This window comes from Carassius carassius, chromosome 49 (assembly GCF_963082965.1).
Source record: "Carassius carassius chromosome 49, fCarCar2.1, whole genome shotgun sequence".
In the NCBI taxonomy this organism is placed as follows: domain Eukaryota; kingdom Metazoa; phylum Chordata; class Actinopteri; order Cypriniformes; family Cyprinidae; genus Carassius; species Carassius carassius.
Genome location: NC_081803.1, coordinates 8,380,524 through 8,405,333, shown reverse-complemented (window position 1 = coordinate 8,405,333; position 24,810 = coordinate 8,380,524). Strand labels below are relative to the sequence as shown.

At 36.5% G+C, this 24,810-nt stretch overlaps 1 protein-coding gene across 7 annotated transcripts; it reads left to right on the top strand.

Annotated features, from left to right (window-relative positions):
- Nucleotides 1–219: 219 nt before the first annotated feature.
- On the top strand, nucleotides 220–24,338 carry LOC132132714 (protein mono-ADP-ribosyltransferase PARP14-like). 7 transcript variants are annotated; one of them, XM_059545207.1, is made up of 18 exons: nucleotides 220–328; nucleotides 2,723–2,810; nucleotides 14,881–14,999; nucleotides 15,307–15,337; nucleotides 15,789–15,992; nucleotides 16,289–16,522; nucleotides 18,115–20,537; nucleotides 20,773–21,009; nucleotides 21,212–21,421; nucleotides 21,517–21,625; nucleotides 21,710–21,859; nucleotides 21,970–22,032; nucleotides 22,119–22,301; nucleotides 22,405–22,611; nucleotides 22,698–23,303; nucleotides 23,429–23,577; nucleotides 23,697–23,871; nucleotides 23,960–24,338. In XM_059545207.1, exons 1-18 carry the CDS (start codon nucleotides 302–304, stop codon nucleotides 24,238–24,240), a joined length of 5,496 nt encoding a protein of 1,831 aa, XP_059401190.1. In that variant the 5' UTR covers nucleotides 220–301; the 3' UTR covers nucleotides 24,241–24,338. The 7 variants fall into 7 exon arrangements, with proteins under 7 accessions (XP_059401190.1, XP_059401188.1, XP_059401195.1 ...); XM_059545205.1 differs by lacking the exon at nucleotides 220–328 and having other exon boundaries at nucleotides 2,605–2,810; XM_059545206.1 differs by lacking the exons at nucleotides 220–328; nucleotides 2,723–2,810 and adding an exon at nucleotides 13,943–14,154.
- The last annotated feature ends 472 nt before the right edge of the window (nucleotides 24,339–24,810 follow it).

The following is a 24,810-nucleotide window of genomic DNA, read 5'->3' as shown; positions in this document are numbered from 1 at the left end:
GTGTCACATGGCTGGTGGTTTATTTTAAATAATAAATTAATTCATTATAATAAAACAAGTAAAATGTATTATCAGCGGATGGGTGTATATTTTAGCAGCTGGAGCTGGTGCAAAATTGCTTTGCATAAAAAAAAATAAAAATAAAAAAAGGGCACTCAAAACACCGCACACTGAAGACATCTACTGGTTAAGACGCTGTAAATGCAGCCAGAATATAGCCCAATAATGACATGATGATCTTTAATACACAAAGTTTACATTGCTTCATGTAACACAACATTCGTTTTGATACCATGTATAAATGTGGGACGAGACTGGCCAGTTATGTGTGGGTAAATGGTTTTATATGAAAGCACAAATATCTGTTTTTTTTTTTTTTTTTTTTTTACCTTTCCATTCAGAGTGATTAACATTATTTATTTCCACTCGCTGTGTGGGAAGTGGAACAGAAGAATATTTGTTGCGGTACTCATATGATCTGGCGGCAGTCAGGGCCAGATAAACACTTTGTTGTACCCTGGGCAACAATATTCAAGGGCCCCATCATCACGACCCCAGGATCACCATAATATGGTCATATACAGAATATATTACTGTAATATACAGTAAATATACTCAATACTTCAAATTCTAACTGTCATCAGGTGTATTTTGATTTACAAATATTTAAATGCTCATAGAACTACAAATGCACTACTATGTCCCCTATCAAAGACATTCACTCACATATGATGCTATGAAAACAAAACACATCAGCATCTGTATAATCTGGTAAAATTGACCCACTACATTGAGAGGGAGGGAAATATCCTCCATTTTCACAAAAATGAATAAATAAGCAACCACTTTCAAACCATTATTTATTTAACAACATTTATTCCCAATAGAAATGTATTGAATTGATATAGCTATAACAGAAGACCACAGACAACACATCAAGAAACATTTTGGTCCTCAGCTCATTTTAAGCAGAAATCACCCTGACAGGGTGACCCTGTTTCCTCAGAATTCAACAAGGCAATAAAATTATTAGTCCAACACAAACAATTTGAAATCTGCCAGTTTTCCCTCCACAACAATATACAGCATTTTAATAAAGCTGGCACCTCAAGGAAAAAATAAATAAATAAAATGCAGTATCACTGTTATCTGCTCATAAACATTTTTATCCTAAGCTCATTTTAACTTGTTTTAAAATAGAACAACAACATATCACAGCACAATTAACCAGTTAAACATTGTAGTGCTACATAAACATTTAGAAATCTGTCAATTTCTCTGAAGAAGACAAGACAGAAATAAATGCTACATAATCTGGCAAAACACACAATTTTAGTCCTAAATAAGTGCATGTTTGAATTTGAAATGCCTTCAAACACATCTTACAATGGCTTTTTTCTGGACTTTGACTGTGCAAACTGGTGTACAGTATAACATCTTCAAAATCAAGGCCACTAACAAGTTCATGTCCAATAGCTAAAATAGAAAGTGCAGAGCCGTGTCTGTGACACAATTTCTCTCTAGAAGACAAGATAAAAATAAATACTACAAAACCTGGCAAAACACACAATTTTAATCCTAAATAATGAGGAAGTGCATGTTTGCTTTCATTTGGCATCTTGTAGAAAAGTCCTGGCTAGCTGAGTTGTCCTCGTCGTTGACGGAAGCTGACTTAACAGAACTGTCGGCAACATTAACAGGAGTGAAGAAATTACCTATTTTAGGTATATACTTTACATTTTCTGCGTTTCTGATGTCCTTTTCCTTTTTTAATTTCCGCTTCGCGCTCCCATTTAGCTTCTCCATGTCAGATATTTTTCTGTTGTAGCAACGCCTGACGTAACCCGCTCGGCGTAACATTTGACCAACCTCATGCGGACTGACCAATGAGGAGAGGGTCTTAACTTGAGGCCCTCTCTTCATTGGTCATTCCGCATGAGACTGACTCTCAACAGCTCTCAACTCACGTTCAAAGTCATAGGCAGCGCAGCGTCTCTCTGTGCAGCGCAAAAGCCCGTGTTGACAGTTTGTTTAATGTAAAGCGGGAGATTACCAGATACAGTATTTTGCTCGTGCCCTTGCTGCCCTGGGCCCTTTAGAGGTCTTGGGCCCCTGGGCAATTGCCCAGTTGCCCGTATGGTTAATCCGGCCCTGGCGGCAGTGCAGCTTTAAACATTCTCTGCATTCCGAGTTTGGTTTGGGGATGGAGCGCTAAAATTTAGATTGTGATTGTAAATTTGTGATTTACTGCTGCGTACTTTCGCTAAAGGGCAGACTAACGTTAGCCACAGTTTCATTTGTATTTAAGTTTCTATTTTATTTTTTTATTTATTATTCCAATTATTAGGTTCACTTGAAGGCAGTATAGCCTACTAGGCTATATTATTGTTTATCAGTCAAACGTAAACGTTTAGCGGTAAATAACTCTTGTGTAATATGCCTGCTGCGTTTATTAACTGCTGTTTTAATGTCAAATACAGTCGCACTTGTCCCTGTGCTGAAAATTTGCAACACTCATAGTTTTCGTGCTCTTACGCAGAAACGAAACTGAAGAATAATCAGGAGGGCGTGATCAACTTCATACACGGACTCAATTCATTTCCTGTTGACCAGAAGTATCACGATGGAGTCTGACGAATATCCGTATCCCATCATAGTAGAGGGAAACTGGGAGCCTGAACAAGCTAAAAGTGTGAAAAATAAACTTCAGATTTACTTTCAGAGTAAGAAGAAATCTGAGGGAGGCGACTGCGCCGTGAAATATGACGTCAAGAGCAACTCTGCTACGATTCTGTTCAAATCGCCTGACAGTAAGTGCTGGACACAAACCATTTTATGTTAACAGAATAACACGTTTTTATTTAATTATTTATTAATTTATATTTTATTAAGTAATGTGTAATCGAGCTATGGTCTCGTGGCACCTTTCAGGTTAAAAAATACGAAGCGTAGGCCTAACGTTACTTACTCTAGCCACCACTGTCATTGAAAGAAGTGAATATCAGACTAAAAAAGGACACACGCAGACTCAGCAAATAATTAATAAAGCAATACATGTAGTATGGATAAACATTTCCGAACATGTAGGACGTCCTACAGGAAGAGTGATACATTCATAATTCTAATCACATTAGCTAATCACGTAAAATTATATATAACTTACTATGTTGTTTTGTGCTGTTCTTTGTTTTAAAGTATTGCGATCTAAGTCCAATTGTTTGTGTTTAAGTTCGAGATGGCGTGGTCTCAAAGGCAGAACACTTTATTACCATTAACAATCAACAAATCAAGTTGAAAGTGTACAAACCTAGCAATGCAGAGGTACAGGCAGACAGCGCTGGACAACAAGTAAGTAGTTAAAAAAATAATAATAAAATAAAATGTTTTTCATTTTTACAGTTGGTTAAGACATAGACATATAGTTTCTATAAGAGGATCGTTGTCATTTCTCCAAATTGTTGAAAATGGCTGGAGAGACCAATTAACTAACCCTGCTTCTCTAATTCTCCATTTACATAATTGTATATAATTTATGCTTGTGTGGTTTCAGACGGACCAGGGCTGTGGATATCAGGAACCAAGTAAGTAAATCATCTGAACTTTGGTCTCTGGCTAATTACATGCATGCAATCTTTTATTGATTGTTATTGTGGAAGTACTTGTTAACATTGATTTTCAACAGTAAATATATCAGTTAGGTAGTTAATTGGTACATTTATTTATTTGGTTGTTAGCTGTATCTTACACTGCTAGGTGGCTTTGCAACAAATAATTTGCATTGGGATTTGATGAATATGTGTTACTTTCATTATGTCCAAAGCTCAAAGTGCCTCTCAGTCTGATATGGATGTGAAGAAGCCTCCAGAGTCAAGTGCTGTGGTCTTGGAGAACCTCCCAGATGATATTAAACAAGATGTTTTAAGTCTTTTGGTGGAGAACATCAGCAGTCTTTCAGAAAATGACTTTAGCATAGAATTAATACCAGAATTAAGAAAAGCAGTTGTGACCTTTAAAAATCCTATTGGTAAGTTCTACTGTAAAATATACTCTTATTTGTATGTTTTATAACATTTTACAAATTAAAAGTTAGTTTAGCTTAATCTTGATTACATTACACTTTACATGATGGTCTTTTTATTTGGACATGGGAAAGAGTTTGTGTATCTGAAAATGTTATTTTTGATAATTTGACAACTTAATGTTTTTTTCATGTTTCATTAAATCTGTCTGGTACATAAAAAAAATAAATCTTACAGCTGCAGAAAAATTTCTTGAGGACAGCAGGACACATGGCAAGTTCAAGAAGAATAATCTGAGGGCCCGTGCACTGGAGAGAAGCACAAGTGTGCGAGTGGAGAATATTCCAGCTGAGGCAAACAACAATAAGATGCTGCTGGATCTGTATTTTGAGAAATGGGGCGGAACAGTAGAGGAAGTTATCAAAATTGCATCAGAACAAGCAGCCATTATTATCTTTAAGGAGGAAGAAGGTAAGTACATGTGCTATTGCTGGTAGCCTTTGCTATTACAGTTTCAGATTTGCTAACACTTGCCTCATTTTTTCAACACCAATGTATTCATTCATTGCACCTCTAACTTTTATTGTTTTTCAGCCAAAGAGAGAGTTTTGAAGCGAGAGAATAACATCTGTGATGTTCCAGTCAAGATATATCCCTACTTCAAATCACTTGATACTGTCTTATACGGTGGCACAAGACCACATTTGAAGCTGCCTGAACCCATTACAGTCAGTATACATCCTGCCATCAGGGAATTCATCCTCAAGAAAGGCCAGATTTCTTCAATTATAGACCAGATGAGCCCACACTTCTGCCAGATAAACATGGACAAACCTGAAGTTTTTCTCAGTCTTGATCCAGCATTACTGAAACAGAAAGGACTTACCAGAAGACACATAGATGACTGGAATAAGAATGCAATTGATGTCTTCAAGAAAATCATCTCCAACTACACAACATCTGAGTGGCCGGTGTCACACGCCTTGTGGTCTAAAGTGGAAAGTGATATTAGGAAAGTAGTGAAAGATCAGGTTTTTACATATTTGGATGCCTCTAAAGGGGTTCTGACATTGGCAGGAATGACCCATGAAGTAATTGGATTGAAACCCATCATGGAGAAAATCTTAGAGAGAGCAACAAATCAAATGGAGAGAGAAAAGAACAGTGTGACAGAGTACATGGAGATTTCTCCTGCCATGTACTCTCTGCTTGAACGAGATGGCCTGAACAGTGCTACAGCTGTTTCTCCACATCTGCACATTGACTACAACAAAAAAGTGAACAGATTAGTTTTATCAGGTCTTCATACAGAAACTCTTGCCATCAAAAATTGGGTCCTTGAGAAGAAAGTAAGTATGAAACAGAAGTCCTTACAGATTAATCGTTCAATCATGGAGTTCCTGAGATCAGTGGATTGTAATGAAATGTCCACAGATCTTTTCATATCTCATGGAATAACTGCTGTCTACACAATCGAACATGGAGATGTTGTTGTGATTGGAAGCACAGAAAGAGCACTTAATGAGGCAGAGAAGAGGATAAGTGCATTTCTTACAACCAAAGACCTCATTGTAGGAGATCAGCATGTTCTTCAAATGCCAGAGTGGCATGATCTCAAAAGACAACTGGAAAATTCATTCAGTACTTTCAAAAAGAGATCTGTGTTTATAGACATCTCTAAAAAGAGAGACAAAGTTATAGTGACTGGATTCAGAGAACCAGTGATGGAGGTCAGTCAGGAATTAGGACGATTCATTGAGAAAAACACTAGAATTGAAGAAACTGTTCGTGTCAAATCACATGCCGCGGTTGAATTCATAAAAAACAGAAAATCACAAGACTGGCAGCATTTTATTAAGTCTGATGAGGTGAAAGTGAGTTTTGGTCCAAAGAGACCCTGGATTCAACTGTCTGGAAAGCGTACATTTGTCCTGCCAGCTTTGACTCTATTTGAAAGGTTGGCAGATGCTCTCTACACAGACACACTGATCATTAAAAAGGCAGGAGTAAAGAAGTACTTCATGGAGCAGGGCAAAATGATGTTCTCAATGCTGTTAAAGGAAAAAAGATTTGTTGTGGTTCTTCAGGAAGATGACATGCTGGAAGAGGAGAAAAATGAATTTACTGAAGTTAGTTTTGGAGATATTGACCAGGTCTTTTGTGAGGTTCGAATCCCAGGTGGTGTAACTGTAACTGTCAGGAAGGCAAACATTTGCAAGTTCCATGTTGATGCTGTGGTCAATGCTGCTAATGAAGATCTGAAGCACATCGGTGGTTTAGCTTTAGCACTTCTCCAAGCTGCTGGACCAAGTCTGCAGCAAAACTGTGACCTACACACAAAAGCAAATGGACCTCTGATGCCTGGAGATGCCATCATTACTGTTGCTGGTCGTCTTCCCTGTAAATATGTAGTGCATGCTGTTGGACCTCGTTTCAGTGATTCAGACAGACCTACTTCTGTTCAACGCCTGAGACGTGCTGTGAGGGAGAGTTTGAATCAGGCGTCAAGCAGAAACTGCTCCTCCATTGCAATTCCAGTTATTAGCTCAGGGATATTTGGTTGTCCTCTTGAACTTTGCACTGGATCTATCGCAAAGGAGGTACATGAGTACATTGAAGATCACAAGCACAGAGCCTCTAATTGCACCTTAACTGAAATTCACTTGGTTGACAATAATGGCAACACTGTGAATGCCATGACTCAAGCTGTCAGTAAAGAGTTTGCTGCTTATAACCCCAAAATAACTTTCACGCACAAAGCCAAACCCCCTGGGTATATTAAGTATGGACAAGGGTATCGTGGCCGTTGTCGTGGCCATGGTCGTGGAAACTATATCCAAAAAAACAAACAGTTTGAAGGTCCCAAAAGCCACGGAAACTTTGAAGGACAACCATATTCAAAATCAAGATCAGATAAATCTGAAGGCTTAAGTGTTCTTGAGTCCAAAACTACACAAGAGGGACTAAAATTCATTCTGATCAAAGGGAACATCCAGGATGCATACGTAAGTGAATAATAGTAATGGCAAAAACAAATACAGTTATATAAAATATACTTAAAGGGATAGTTTATCCAAAAACCAAAAGTCTGTCAATTGCTCACCCTCAAGCCATTCCATAACATAATTATTTTTTTTCATTGAACTGTTGCTTTAAAGATACAGTCTCTGAAAAAAAAGCTTATATACCGTTATAAGTGAAATATGATAATCAAAGGATGATCAATTCCTATAAAAGAAGTGTCTGATTTTATTCTCTTGCAGGCTAATATCATTGTAAACACTATATCGGAGGACTTGGACCTCAGTAAAGGTGGCGTCTCCAAAGCACTCCTTCAGACTGCTGGTTATCAGCTCCAGTCAGAAATCAATGCAGCTGCTCGCTCAAACAATGTGAATTATGGTGAAATGCTCATCACAGATGGTTATGGATTGAAATGTCAAAATGTCTTCCATGTAGTTTGCCCATTTTGGAGACAAGACTCAGAAGATAAGGTGAGAAAAACAATTTTTTTTAATTGCATTTTAACCAAATTGTCATTAACTGTGTTACAGCTGGCTGTTTTTAGGAATAATTGTTATAGTATATGTAGGCTTCATTTATTTATTTAAATGGTACTTTCTTCAAAGATTAAAATAGATATATTTATTTACATTTTAAAAGGTACTCACTCAGATCATTAGAGATTGCCTGAATAAAGCAGAAAGCTTGAGAAAGGCTTCAGTCGTCTTCCCAGCTATCGGAACTGGGAATCTTGGCTTTCCCAAAGATCTAGTAGCCAGAATCATGCTGACAGAAGTCCAGAAATTTAAGCCTACAAACCTTCGAAAGGTAACTGTGATTGTGCATCCTTCTGACAAGGAGAGTATAGAGGTGAGAAAACTTGATTCAAGAGCCATAAAAACTCAGACAGTATGACCTATATATGTACGTTTATTGTTTAAACTATAAACTTGTTTTAATGATATTTTGTATATTTCTGTCCTTTACCTATTAGTGCTTTACCAGAATCTTTAGACATGAGATTCAGGGTCCCATTACAAAAGAACCACATCAGTATGCCCTGCCTAATATTTCTAGCAAATCAGCTCAGAAATCTGGTAACTTTTTTTATTTTTATCTGATGTCCATCACATTTATTTTTTTACTCCATTTATATATATAAATTTATTCTTTTAACAAAAATATCAAATTTTCTCAGGCTAGTGTAGTGACAAGGTTGAGATTTTTCATACATCTTTATGTTTTTCTTTAGAGCTTGTTGGCAAAGTCTCCTCTCCCTCTCTCGGAGTGCACAGTATGCAGCTGGGTCAAGTGACTCTGGAGGTTTCATCTGGAGACATAACTAAAGAAAAAACTGATGCCATTGTCAACTCCTCAAATCAGACATTTTCTCTGAAAGCAGGTTAATCCAGCGTCAAACCCACTGTCTTACCTGTTTTTTGTGAACCATTTAACTTTTTTTCACATTCAAAGAGAATTATACAATTTCTCTTTGTAATCTAGGAGTATCCAAGGCCATTTTAGATGCTGCTGGAGTACAAGTGGAACAAGAATGTTCAAAGATTGGTTTGTATTCATTTTAAATTATTCTTTCTTCTTGTTGATGAACTTCACTTTTTTGAATACATTAAATTTGGCATATACTTCAAGGGAGATCTAATGAATTTTAGATGCTTTGGTGAATGTAGTGTACATGTTTCAATAGTGGGATCATCAAATATACAGCAAACAGAGATTGTGACCTCAGCCGGGCGGCTTCCATGTGGAAACATCATCCATGTTACTGGACACAAAAGTCCATCTGACATTAAGGATGTTGTTTTGTCTGTTCTGATGTTATGTGAGTCACGCCACATTACTTCTGTTGCCTTCCCAGCTCTTGGCACTGGTAAGACTTGTAGCCTCTGGTTTTTATTCTATTTGTGTGATCTTATTTATTCAGTGACTTTTATTTAGTTACTTATTGTGTAATTAATTAAAAGTAACAATGTCAAAATGAATGCATGTATTTATTTAGTTTAGTTTAATGCATTAAAAGTATTTAACACAATTTACGCTGCATATATATCCCCCCCCCCCCCCCCCCCCTCATTTTGGCAGATTGGCTTCAGTTGTTTTTTTCAAGATGTTTTTAGACTAAAGAGAAAGTTTTGAGTTCTGAAACTTACACAATGTTTTTATAGTACAAGGACCTCTTATATGTCAAAAGACCAAGGGAAGTTTTATTTCTCAATTCATGACCCCTTTAATTCCGTACTGGTGCACTATTTCTGTGCTGCTCTGTGTGAGCACAGGGATCAGGCGCACAGAAAGCTGCTTCAGACAGCATGCTGGTAGTGCAGTGAGATTTATTTATTTTTTCACTTCAACTAACAAAAACTCACTAAATTATGTAAAAATGTTTTTGGCGAGTGACCTCGTAAATTAAATGAGTCAAAAAGTCCTAAATTACCTTAAAAAACTGGGAGAAATTCAGATGTATCAGTCATGTGCTTCAGGTTATAAAGAGACAACACTGCTTTTAAAGTGAAACCTGCTGCAGTCAGTCACTGATGTAAATCAAAGAACAGAAGAAAGAGATATTACTCAGTGCTCTGCTTGCTGATAAACTTTTGTAGGTTTAATGAAGATTAATCTACATTCAGTTTATAATTTAAGCATAGGCCTATAGAATTTATGTGTAGATTGTTTTAAGTTCACTTACATTAAAATCTTTATTGTTTTTGCATGAATTTTGAGATTCAATGTGAAATTATGACAATATTAATTTGCGATTAATAGCGAATAATTCAGAAAATTTCAGCAATTGTGTTTACTTGCATATTGTGTGAATTATTCACTATTTTTTTCCTTTGTCTCTATCTGTTTAGGTCAGGGTGGTGCAAATCCAGCTGATGTTGCAGATGCAATGGTTGATGCAGTTGTTGACTTTGAAAAGAAAAAGAAACCGGTGCATGTAAAATTCGTGAAGTTTCTTATGTTCCAGTCGAACATGGTGGCAGACTTTCACCAATGCATGGCCAGAAGATCTGGTGAGAAAGTAGAAGAGGATCAAAGTGTGCTTACCAAAATTAAAGGTCAGTAAAGAAATATATAATATATAAACAATAATTGATCCCTTCCTTTTATTTGTAAAGATCGATAAAGAATAATAAAAAAAAGTATTATAATCCCATCCATTTTTTTTTCAATCAAACTTGTTCCTGGAAAAAAGACGAAAGTTCAGAATCTCTCACAAAGGAAGAGTCTGTAATGGTAGGTGAGGAAATTGAGCCAGTTGTGTTTCAACTGTGTGGAGAGACACCAAAGGACCTGAGTGAAGCAAAGGACATGATCAACAGTTTGATATTACGGGAGCATATGACCATCCCAATCCATGATCCAGCCATTGCTCATTTCACCATGAAGGATGCAGAAACACTGAATGCCATGCAGAGGGAGCTCACAGTCAGTGTCCGGCTTGAGAAGAAAGGCCAAGACTCTGTCATCACACTGGAGGGCCTGACAAGAGATGTTCATACTGCAGACAATCGTATTCGAGACATGATCCACAAAGTAGAAAAGAACCAAAACCGAAGAAGTGAGGCATTTATAATTAGCAGAGTGATTAGGTGGGAATATCAAGAGAATGGACACAGCATCGAAAACTTTGATATTTTTACCAATTATGAGCTGGAACAGGCCTTTCAGAAGAGACAGCCTTCAGTGAGAATAAAGATAAATAATGATGAATATGATGCTGATTTAGATCTCAAAGTGGCCACAAAAGGGCAACTGATGATTTCACTGAACAGAGTAGAATTGTAAAATTGTTATTTTATAATTAAGACATCGATAAGAATGGCATCATATACAAATATTACTTCCTCAAGTAATTAAAAAAATCAATTTTATTTTCTGTAGTAGCTTAAATCTATTTTCCGTTAAATAAACTAAAATTTATTCTTGCCTTTTGATTGAAAGAGAACAGAACAGCACACTTTGGAAAAACTATATGTTCAAAACACATTTACAAAAACAATGGAAAGCACCAGCCAGATCAACAGTCATGACTTCAATCACAGCTTTGCTGGAATGTATCAGTCAAATTCAGTATGAACTGTTTTTAGGAGCCTTCTATGGGAATAGTATAGATTTTGTTGTGGACCTGAGTTTCTCAGCCCAAAGCCACATAAAACCTGATGTCAACGGATATAAATGCATGTACCTTGCCAGTGAGGTTGTCATAATTTAAATCAAGGAGTGAAATCTTGTTCGGCCTACGAAAAGTTGACAGTGTGACTAACAACATGACCAATTCAGCCAATACCTAATCACCTAATCAGTTTCCAGTAATAATTATGAGATAATTTTTTGTCAGCTATAGTGTTTTTGTTTCTGTGTTATGTTGTTTCTGTGAAGGTGAACACATAATGTTTCAGTATATAATGTATATGTAATAATTACTGGCAGGAATTACAGTAACTATTACAGTGTAGACTGTAACCTGTTCATAAATTTCCAAAAGAAAAGAAAATTCTTTAAAAGCATTAAAGTGATCCTGAGAAAGTCTACATTCAATTCTGAAAACAGGGCTGGTTCCTGACACTCACTATAGCTGTTTTAATCTTATAGTTCATATATATAATCTATAACTAATCAGCAGTTATTTGTTTTCAGATACTGAACTGTTTCCTAACAAGGAAAAGAGTGTTTTGAGCACTTGGGGATTTGTTTATGGGGCTTAAATTAGCACATTGATTGAAATTATACATACAATTATGTAACCTTAGATATAACAAAGAACTTCAGTAAATAATGATTGGTGAATAAAAATGTGAATTATTTACTATTTACTGAATTAATTTCTCGAAAAGATCTTGAAATTGTCATCCATGCACTAATCTCTTCAAGACTGGACTATTGCAACTCTCTGTAAATCTGCCTTTCTCAAAGCACTCTATCTCGGCTTCAGATGATTCAAAATGTGGCAGCCAGATTGTTGACCGGAACAAAAAAAAAGGGAGCATATTACTGTACTTGCTTCATTGCACTGGCTCCCTGTCAGATTCAGAGTTGATTTGAAAATCCTTCTTGTTGTATACAACAAGGGAAGTCGTGGCCTAATGGTTAGAGAGTCGGACTCCCAATCGAAAGGTTGTGAGTTCGAGTCCCGGGCCGGCAGGAATTGTGGGTGGGGGGAGTGCATGTACAGTTCTCTCTCCACCTTCAATACCACGACTTAGGTGCCCTTGAGCAAGGCACTGAACCCCCAACTGCTCCCCGGGCGCCGCAGCATAAATGGCTGCCCACTGCTCCGGGTGTGTGCTCACAGTGTGTGTGTGTGTGTGTGTGTTCACTGCTCTGTGTGTGTGCATTTCGGATGGGTTAAATGCAGAGCACAAATTCTGAGTATGGGTCACCATACTTGGCTGAATGTCACTTCACTTTCACTTTCACTTTACAAGGCATTGCAAAAGTCAGCCCCGATTGGATTCTATCTGTGATCATTTCCAGCCATATCTTGTAACCAGCTTATTTTATCTGTCCCTCATTCTCGCTGTAAATCTGAAAGTGACAGAGCTTTTGCCGTTGCTGCCCCTAAACTCTGGAACAGTTTACCCTTTACTATCAGGGCCTCTCCATCGCTCTGTGTTTTTAAATAAAACTTAAAAGACTAATTTTTACACCCTTGCATTTGAGTGATGCTGTGTACAGTACTTTTGATGTGTGTGTGTGTATATATATATATATATATATATATATATATATACAAGTTTGATTTGTGGCCTTTCATAGTAAAAAAATAAATAAAAAATAATAACATGAGTAACATTGCACATGACTATCCCTCATGAGGGATAGTTCACCCAAAAATGAAAATTCTGTCATTAATTACTCACCCTTATGTCATTCCAAACCCAAAAGACCTTTGTTCATCTTTGGAAAGTAAATTAAGTTATTTTCAATGAAATCCGAGAGCTTTCTGAATGTTCATAACTGAACAAATAAATAAACAATTCTGAAGAAACCTACTGATCAATGTAAAACAAATATTCAGTTGTGATGTATAAATAATAGAAATTAATAATTGTCATTTTTAATACAGTAATTATTTGGATTTGTTGTTTATACTTTCTTTCTTAATTTAAGCAATTTTCTTGTTATGTTTTTCTTGTTATCCGATTTGAATAAGTGAGGGATGGGTGATACCAGTTATTTTGTTTTTGGATACGATACCATCATTGATATTGATACCGATACAATACTTCTAAACTAAACTTTTAAAATATACAAATTATTAAGTAACTAAGAGTAAAATGGGTAATGATCTCCACCCAACTTTATATGTTAAACACATTTTAACATTCAATATGCAATATTGCAGCTTATTAGGTTATATTTTTGTTTACATGTTAAAATATGTGTACTTTAGTGGAAACCAATTCTACAAACATATAGTTGAACTATAGTGTATACTATACTACAATGCACTACAGTTTACTGTAGTAAAAATTAATTATACTGCAGTATTTACTACAGTTTGCAGTTGACTATAGTTATAATATATATATATATATATATATATATATAGTCACTGGTTAAAAAAAAAACAAAAAAAAAAACATTAGTATCGACATTTTTATTTGAGTATCGATACTTCAGGATCGCTACGCCCATCCTTAGTGACGTTACAACAAATGCCCGACTTGTAGATAGGCTACAGTTTTCAGGTAAACTAGAAGACAGCAAATAATTATATTTGTTTAATCGTCAAATATAAAAGTTGTTACTGTGGTTAATTCTTTTCAGGTTATTCGTTAATAAATAATTGCACTGCTAGTCTCTGCGTTAAAAACAGACCACACTCTCAGTTTCATGATAACTGACGCAGAAACGAAAGTGAAACTGAGGGCGTGATCAAATTTATAAACCCATGACTAGCAAATAATTTCCTAGTCGACCAGAAGGATCACGATGGACGAATATCCCATCATTGTAGAGGGAGACTGGGGGCCTGAACACGCTAAAAGTGTGAAAAATAAACTTCAGATTTACTTCCAGAGTAAGAAGAAATCTCAAGGAGGGGACTGCGTCGTGCAATATGATGACAAGAGCAACTCTGCTACGATTCTATTCAAATCGTCTGTCAGTAAGTGCTGAAAACAAAAGCATGTTGACAATTAAATAGGGGGGTTATCTAGCTTTCCAGACACTTAAGGTAATTTCGGCTTCAAATACAATATATCCGTGGATTTTAACGTTCAAATATGGCCTGTTAACCTGAGGCAAGCGGGCCAGTGGAAAAGTTGGACAAAGTTAAACATTAACCTTAAAACTTTACATAATCATTTTATATTTGGAGATTTAAAAAATAGTAGCTTCATCAGAATGAGATGGCACGATGATGACACGATGATGCCACACAGTTTTTGTTGCATTATCTATGTGAACACACCATTAGCGGCTGTAAATTTAGGTGTGGCATATTCTGGGTCGTGGCGCTAATATATGAAACACATTTTGTAAACTTTAAATTCTAATCTCTGAACACATGGGGACAACATGGGGACAACATGGGGAGTGGCGCGCTGTTCTGTTGATTGGTGCTACGCTGTCATATTTTGCCACCTCCCATTAAAACGGTAGTCTACAATTCGACAACGAAAAATGCTACCTGGAAAATGATGGTTAATGAACGTCTACATACCACAACCCTAAACCTAACAGTAATGCAAACACAGTAATTATGTGTTATTTATGTGTGTTATTATATGGAATTACATTTGGTTAAGTAATAATGAACGTAACTTGTGTTGTTTTGTGCTGTTCTTTGTTTTAAAGTATTGCGATCTAAGACCAGTTGTTTGTGTTTAAGTTCGAGATGACGTGCTCTCAAAGGCAGAACACATTATTACCATTAACAATCAACAAATCAAGCTGAAAGTGTACATACCCAGCGATGTAGAGGAACAGGCAGACAGTGCTGGACAAAAAGTGAGTAGACTTATTACAAAATGCAGAATTAGGACCAGAATACTTTTACAACCAAACCTCAGATGAGTGGCTCTGTAATTTAGACCCTTTAGATTGTGTCAAGTCATTATATATGAACAGAATGGTCTATCATAATAGAATATTAAATCAGTTTTATGGTTGAGAAATATTTACATTTTAGAGTTTCTCTAAGACGGCTGTCATTTCTCCATATAAAAGGCTGTAGTATAGAGACCAATTAACTAACATATACTTTATAGTTCTCCATTTATATAATTGTACATGCTTTATGTTTGTGTGATTTCAGATAGAGCAGGCATGTGGATATCAGGAACCAAGTAAGTAAATCATCTGAACTTTGGTCTCTGGCTGCTTACATGCATATGATATTTATTGGTTAAGTTATTGTAATGTTATTGAGGATGTACTAATTTACATTATTTTTTAATGGCAAATATAACAGTCATGTATAGTTTTTGAAACAAAAAGATGAACAAAAAGAGAATTGAAACAAAAGATGAATTTGTTTTCTTAACAGTAGTTGATACTACTAGCTGACTTTACACACACACACACACACACACACACACACACACACACACACACACACACACACACACACAAACAAATATATATATAAATATATATACATATAAATATATATATATATATATATATATATATATATATATATATATATATATATATATATATATATATATATATACTGTATATATAAAGCATTGAAACTTCATAAATATGTGTTAATTTATTTATTTTTTCTTAAAGATCAAAGTGCTCTGCAGTCTGATGTGGATGTGAAGAAGCCTCCAGAGTCAAGTGCTGTGGTCCTGGAAAACCTTCCAGATGATATTAAACAAGAACTTTTAACTCTATTGGTGGAGAAAATCAGCAGTCTTTCAGAAAATGACTTTAGCATAGAGTTAATACCAGAAATAAGAAAAGCAGTTGTGACCTTTAAAAATCCAAGTGGTAAGTTCTCTTATAAAATATACATTTACATTTTTATCATAATTTCAACATATTTTACTTAGTCAAGATTTTTTTATTTGTATTATTAATTTAGTTTAACTTTGATAACATAACACTTGAGATTTACATGATGGTCTTTTTGGACTGGGAAAAATATTTGAGTTTGTATATACAAAAATAATAATTATTTGTTTTATGACATTATAACTCCAATATTTAGCTTGCATATGTGTCTGGCACTTTTAGTAAAATTGAATTACAAATATATATATTATTAATATTTTTTTATCAAACAGCTGCAGAAAAGTTTCTTGAGGACAGTGGGACATATGACAAATTCAAGAAGAATAATCTGAGGGCCCGTGCACTGGAGAGAAGCACAAGTGTGCGAGTGGAGAATATTCCAGCTAAGGCCAACAACAATAAGATGCTGCTGGATCTGTATTTTGAGAAATGGGGTGGTCCAGTAGAAGAAGTTATCACAATTCCATCAGAACAAGCAGCCATTATTATCTTTAATGAAGAAGAAGGTAAATACATGAGCAATTGCTGATTATAGCTGCATTTCCACCGCATCATTTTGAAAATATTACTGTTATTGTGTCATGAAATGTTATTTTAAAAGTATTTCAGGTGAGAATGTAATTGTTTAAAACTCAAATCTGTGGTTTATATATAAAGACAGCGCCTGTTTAAAAATGTGTTTCGCCGATTTCGGAGACTTGAGCTCCACGCGATCAGCGGGAGCTCAGTGCTCATGTATCCGCCGAGAGCAGCCTCACCTCGGGTAGTCCTTCTGATCTGTGCCTCTAACTCTGATGTCTCTTTAGTGGTTAAACATAAAATATAATTCGTTTTGGGTAAATCTAACAGGTAATCTTTGGTCTGTATTCAATTTATCTATATGTTAAAATCAAAATAAAAAAGGCAATTGATATATTTCGTTTCATTGTAATGGCTGTATATATACACATTTCCCTGAACTAAGTACATTTCTGTGGCTATTATTATGTTCAAATTAAAACGAAAGGAGGCAGTGGTATTTGATATCCTATTTCGTTTTATTGTAAATATACAGTGAGGAAAATTGCAGCAGCCAAGGTGAGCTGACTGATGTTATCAAGTACGCTGCTATTTTGCAGAATTAAGTCGAATGCTCGAAGTACGAAGTACTGAGGATGCAAGTCCAAAATCAGTGTCTTTTGTATTGAGAAACGCGCGCAGACCTATGTCACCTAATCTATTGGCCTAATCTTCCCGGTACTTTAGACCGCGGTGGAAACGCAGAAAGCAACTGGTCTGGGGGGAAAATAGTTCCTGGGAAAAAAAATTTCCTGGTACAATTAATCCGGGTAATTTCGATGGAAATGCTGCAAATATTTGCTGTTACAGTTAAGACTAGACCAGGGGTGCACAAACTCAGTCCTGGAGGGCTGGTGACCTGGAGAGATTTAGCTCCAAATTGCCTCAACACACCTGCCTGGAAGTTTTAAGTATGACTAGTAGGAGCTTGATTGGTTCAGGTGTGTCTAATTGGGGTTGTAGCTAAACTATCCAGGACACAGTTTTTTCCCCTCCAGGACTGAGTTTGGGCATCCCTGGACTAGACTAATGCTGGGTACACACCAGAAGATAATCGGGCTGATTTGGGGCAGATTTCGCCCCTTCCGACAATCCTAGCTATGTTCCGATTATCTTAATGGTTCTACAGATTATCTCATCAGATTTTCCCTTGGTGTGAGGTGTGTTAAGAGTGTCCTAACCTGATCGGAAGAACGTCGGAGCCGCCCCATTCGCGAATCGTAAATATTAAACATGTTTAATATTTACGATTTTCTCTGCTTTACCAGAGATTTCCTGCGTTCACAGTCGAGACTCTGGTTGAAAATCTGTTTGTGTGTGGTGTGCTGCCTTTGTCACATCATGGCACACCACACACTATAGGAGCAGAAAAGTTAAATCTAGGATTTTTTATCCTCATGCATATATCTCATTTTGAAAATCTTATAAGGTGTAAAAAATCTTTTGGTGTGTACCCAGCATTAGTAAAACTTCTTCAACTAAGTAAAACTTCAAAATCAATGCATTGATTCACTATGCCTACATGTTTCAATCTTTTCAGCAAAAGAGAGAGTTTTGAAGCAAGATAATATTATCTGTGAAGTTCCAGTCAAGATATATCCCTACTTCAAATCACTTGATACTGTCTTATACGGTGGCACAAGACCACATTTGAAGCTGCCTGAACCCATTGCAGTCAGTGTACATCCTGCCATCAGGGAATTCATCCTCAAGAAAGGCCAGATTTCTTCAATTATAGACCAGATGAGCCCACACTTCTGCCAGATAAACATGGACAAACCTGAAGTTTTTCTCAGTCCTGATCCAGCATTACTGAAACAGAAAGGACTTACCAGAAGACACATTGATGACTGGAATAAGAATGCAATTGATGTCTTTAAGAAAATCATCTCCAACTACACAACATCTGAGTGGCCAGTGTCACATGCCTTGTGGTCTAAAGTGGAAAGTGATGTTAAGGAAGTAGTGAAAGAGCAGGTTTTTACATATTTGGATGCCTCTAAAGGGGTGCTGACACTGGCAGGAATGACCCATGAGATAACTGGACTGAAACCCATCATGGAGAAAATTTTAGAGAGAGGAACAAATCAAATAGAGAGAGAACAGAAGAGTGTGACTGAATATTTGGAGATTTCTCCTGCCATGTACTCTCTACTTGAACAAGATGGCCTGAACAGTGCTACAGCTGTTTCTCCACAGCTGCATATTGACTACAACACAAAAATGAAAAGATTAAATTTAACAGGTCTTCATAATGAAATTCTCTCGTTCAAGAATTGGGTCCTTGAGAAGAAAATACATATGAAACAGAAGTCCTTACAGATTGACCATTCAATCATAGAGTTCCTGAGATCAGTGGATTGTAATGAAATGTCCACAGATCTTTTCATATCTCATGGAATAACTGCTGTCTACACAATCGAACATGGAGATGTTGTTGTGATTGGGAGCACAGAAAGAGCACTTGTTGACGCAGAGAAGAGGATAAATACAGTTCTTACATCCAAAGGCCTCACTGTAGAAGATCAGGGTGTCCTTCAATTGCCAGAGTGGCTGGATCTCAAAAAACATTTGCAAGAATTGTTTAGTACTTCCAAAAAGACATCTGTGATTATACATTTATCTAAACAGAGAGACAAAGTAATGGTGACAGGATTCAGAGAACCAGTGATGGAAGTCAGTCAGGACTTAGGACGATTCATTGAGAAACACACTAGAATTGAAGAAACTGTTCGTGTCAAATCACATGCCATGGTTGAATTCATAAAAGACAAAAAATCACAAGACTGGCAGCATTTTATTAAGTCTGATGAGGTGAAAGTGAGTTTTAATCCAAAGAGACCATGGATCAAACTGTCTGGAATGCGTACATTTGTCCTGCCAGCTTTGACTCTATTTGAAAGGTTGGCAGATGCTCTCTACACAGACACAATGATCATTAAAAAGGCAGGAGCAAAGAAGTACTTCATGGAGCAGGGCAAAATGATGTTCTCAATGCTGTTAAAGGAAAAAAGATTTGTTGTGGTTCTTCAGGAAGATGACATGCTGGAAGAGGAGAAAAATGAATTTACTGAAGGTAGTTTTGGAGATATTGATCAGATCTCTTGTGAAGTTCGAATGCCAGGTGGTGTAACTGTAACTGTCAGGAAGGCAGACATCTGCAAGCTCCATGTTGATGCTGTGGTCAATGCTGCTAATGAAGATCTGAAGCACATCGGTGGTTTAGCTTTAGCACTTCTCCAAGCTGCTGGACCAAGTCTGCAGCAAAACTGTGACCTACACACAAAAGCAAATGGACCTCTGAAGCCTGGAGATGCCATCATCACTGTTGCTGGTCGTCTTCCCTGTAAATATGTAGTGCATGCTGTTGGACCTCGTTTCAGTGATTCAGACAGACCTACTACTGTTCAACGCCTGAGACGTGCTGTGAGGGAGAGTTTGAATCAGGCGTCAAGCAGAAACTGCTCCTCCATTGCAATTCCAGTTATTAGCTCAGGGATATTTGGTTGTCCTCTCGAGCTTTGCACTGAATCAGTCGCAAAGGAGGTACATGAGTACATTGAACATCATTGCCACCGAGGCTCCAGTAGCACATTAACTGAAATTCACTTGGTTGACAATAATGTCAATACTGTGAATGCCATGACTCAAGCTGTCAAAAAGGAGTTTGCAGCTTATAACCCCAAAATGACTTTCCCTCACCAACCCAAACCACATGGGTATAGTAATTATGGACAAGGCTATTCTGAAAATGTTCAGGGAAACTATGGCCAAATAAACCAAGAGTTTGAAGCTGCCAAACCCCATGGTAATAGAGAAGAGACTGGAGAATACTGGAGAAGAGAAACCTCAAGCTATGGTGACAGATCAGATAAATCTGAAGGGTTAAGTGTTCTTGAGACCAAAACTACACAAGATGGACTTAAAATCATTCTGAGTAGAGGGAACATCCAGGAAGCACATGTAAGTGGATATAAGATTAATTATTACTCATGGAAACATTAAGATAGTTTTTATTGTGTTTTGTTTATGTGTTTATGTTTTTTTTGACTGGATGCCAGTAAAAAGATTTTAAAAAAATCCTTAAACAAAAATAAATATCTACCTGAAAAGCAAAACTCCTTAAGATATTATAAGTGAGATAGAGAGAAAAAAACCTCTCCCTTTAAGTGTATCATTTCATTTGTTTCTCCTGCAGTCCGACGTCATTGTAAACACTATATCGGTGGACTTGGACCTCAGTAAAGGTGCTGTCTCCAAAGCACTCCTTCAGACTGCTGGTTATCAGCTCCAGTCAGAAATCAACACATCTGCTCGCTCAAACAATGTGAATTATGGTGATATGGTCATCACAGATGGTTATAAACTGAAATGTTCCAAAGTCTTCCATGTAGTTTGCCCAATTTGGAATGGTGGAAAAGACTCAGCAGAAATGGTGAGTCATACATGTTATTGACCTCAATCAAACGTATCCTTGATTTCCGTTTAATAAAATGTTTTTGTTAGTTTTTATTTTATTTTTATTTTTTAGCATTACAGACATGTATTTCCATATGCAAATGTGCCTCATTTGTAACCTCTTCTTATTTAGATGGCAATTTAAAGATTTTAATATATATATTTATTTAAAACTTAAGGTACTCATTCGGTTGATTAAAGATTGCCTGAGAACTGCAGAAACACAGGGAATGGCTTCAATCTCCTTCCCAGCTATCGGGACTGGGAATCTTAGCTTTCCTAAAGATCTGGTGGCCAGAATCATGCTGACAGAAGTCCAGAAATTTAATTTCAAAAACCTTCAAGAGGTAATTGTGATTGTTCACCCTTCTGACAAGGAGAGTGTAGAGGTGAGCGGAATAAATTTAGATAAAACCGATTAAATAATCTACCATTGTTGCTTGTGTTAATGTTAACTTGTATATTTCTGTGCTTTATCTATTAGTGCTTTACCAGCGTCTTTAGACATGGGATTCATGGTCCCGTCACAAAAGGAGCACATCGACATGTCATGCCTAAAATGAATCTTTTCGCCAAATCAGCTCAGACCTCTGGTAACACTTTGATGTCATCTGATGTCCATCACACATATTTTTCTTATGAACTTCATTATGAACATATTATTTTCTTATCTGTAGAGGTCATTGGCAAAGTCTCCTCTCCCTCTCTCGGGGTGCACACTATGCAGCTGGGTCAAGTGACTCTGGAGATTTCATCTGGAGACATAACTAAAGAAAAAACTGCTGCCATTGTCAACTCCTCAAATCAGACATTTTCTCTGAAAGCAGGTTTATCCAACTTCACACACACACACAGTTACTTATTTTGGTTTCATTTAAAATTAATTTAACATTCAAAGTAAATTACAATGTAACTGCTATTTTTATTTGTAATCCAGGAGTATCCAAGGCCATTTTAGATGCTGCTGGAGTCCAAGTTGAACAAGAATGTTCACAGATTGGTTTGTATAATTTCAAATTCTAATTTATACTGAAATGGAGATATATTAAACTTAAGATGCTATTGATTAACATGTTTTTCCAATAGTGGGGTCATCAAATATACAGCAAACAGAGATTGTGACCTCAGCCGGGCGGCTTCCATGTGGAAACATCATCCATGTTATTGGACACAATAGTCCATCTGACATTAAGGATGTTGTTTTGTCTGTTCTGAAGTTATGTGAGTCAAGCCAGATTTCTTCTGTTGCCTTCCCAGCTCTTGGCACTGGTAAGATGTTTTGCTTCTTACTTTTCTGCACACAGTGGTTGCAGTATATTGTTGAATTTATTTATTTACTTTTTTGGGGGTAAATATGTCTCTAACCCTTTAGGTCAGGGTGGTGCAAATCCAGCTGATGTTGCAAATGCAATGGTTGATGCAGTGGTTGATTTTGTAAAGAAAAAGAAACCGACGCATGTAAGGCTTGTGAAGTTTCTTATATTCCAGACAAACATGGTGGCAGACTTTCACCAAAGCATGGTCAGAAGATCTGGTGAGAAAGTAGAAGGGGATAAAAGTGTGTTTACCAAAATTAAAGGTCAGTAAAGAAATATAAATGCCCTTTTTGTAAATAAGTTTAATAAACAACAACTGATCCTTCTTTTCTTTCTAATAAATCTGTAGACTTCTTCTTGTCTGGAAGTTCAGACTCTCCTGCAAATGAAGAGTTTGTGATGGTTGGTGAAGAAATTGAGCCAGCTGTGTTTCAGCTGTGTGGAGACACACCAGAGGACCTGAGAGAAGCAAAGGACATGATCAACAGTTTGATATTACGGGAGCATATGACCATCCCAATCCATGATCCAGCCATTGCTCATTTCACCATGAAGGATGCAGAAACACTGAATGTCATGCAGAGGGAGCTCACAGTCAGTGTCCGGCTTGAGAAGAAAGGCCAAGACTCTGTCATCACACTGGAGGGCCTGACAAGAGACGTTCATACTGCAGACAGTCGTATTCGGGACATGATCAGAAAGGTCGAAAGAAATGAAAACCGAAGGCGTGAGGCATTTATAATTAGCAGTGTGGTTAAGTGGCAATATCAGGAGAATGGAGACAGCCTCAAAACCTTTGATATGTTAACCAATTTAGACTTGGAACAGGCCTATCAGAAAAATCAGCCTTCAGTGAGAATCAAGATTAATAATGATGAATATGATGCTGATTTAGTTCGAAAAGTTGCCATAAGAGGGAAATTGATGATTGAACTTAACAGAATAGATCTGGAAGGTAAGATAATTTTAGTAATAAAAAACAGAAAAGTTATTCATTAGCTGGAAAAAGATGACTGTTTGTCTATAGAAAACATGAATTAGAATGCAAAGATTAGATTGGTGTCACATTTTTTTTCACAGATGCAGCTCAAAGCGCTTTGCCTTCAAACTGGCAGGACATGAAAGGACAGGCAGTTGTTCTTGTAAAACTCAGAGCAGGCTCAAATGAATATGCAGAAGTGGAGAAGGAGTTCACAAGCACCGGACTATCCAGTGACAACATCATTTCAGTAAGACAAAACTGAGGGGGATGAGTAATGTGTATTTAATTATAATTTTAAAACATTCTGGTGTCTAAATTTATTACAGTGGTCTTAAGACTCCTTTGCTGATGTTTATTTGTCTTTAGATTGAAAGGGTCCAGAACAGTGCACTTTGGAGAAATTTTATGATCAAAAAGGAGGAATTGGAGGACAAAAACAAGCACAAAAACAATGAAAAGTATCTCTTCCACGGCACTGCCCCTGATAAGACAGATCACATCAACAATCACGGTTTCAATCGCAGCTTCGCTGGCATGCATGGTATCAGTAAAATTCAGTATAAACTTTCTATGCTTTTGTATCCATTTGTCATTTAAATTAATAGTCTATTGCTCTTGTTTAGTTTTAGGAGCCATGTATGGGAATGGTTCATATTTTGCTGTGGACCCCAATTACTCAGCACAAGGCTACTCTGCACCTGATGCCAAAGGACAAAAACGCATGTACCTTGCCAGGGTGCTTGTTGGGGATTTCACTCAAGGAAAAAAAGGCCTTCTTGTTCCCCCTGCTAAGAGGTCCAATAGTGCTGATCTCTATAACAGTGTGACTGACAACATGAGCAACCCAACCATGTTTGTGATCTTCAATGATGTACAGGCTTATCCAGAATACCTAATCACCTTCCAGTAATGATTTTGAAATCTCTATTTCTGTCAGGTAGTGATCACACTGGTATATACAGTATAATCTATAAAATATGTACTTGCAGGAACTTCAGAATTTGTTACAATAATTAGATCTAGATTTAATCTTATGGTTCTCTTGTAACCTTATATGGTTAATCAGAAACTGTTTGATTTTATCCTGATAATTTAACATTACTGAGTAAAAGATTTACTCAAGAAAATGGGTTCATGGGTACATTTCTGTTTTACAAGAGATGAAAGACCACACTGATTAAAATTAAATGATGTAACATTTAACAAATTAACAAATGTCTTGACATTTAGCAAAGAAAACATTCTTTGAAACCTAGTTTGATCATTTCAAATAAATTAAATAAATTTTATGACATTGTTTATATCCTTGAATGATGATGTCATTAACTGCTAGATAAAATGTTATTAAAATTTAAAACAGTCTTCTTTTCATGTGAAGACTATTTAATAAGTAAGCTTTATTTCAATAATTTAAAATCTTGTTCATAAAATTGACTGTAAAAATTGTAATTGTATTGATTAATTGTTAATTATTGTTTCG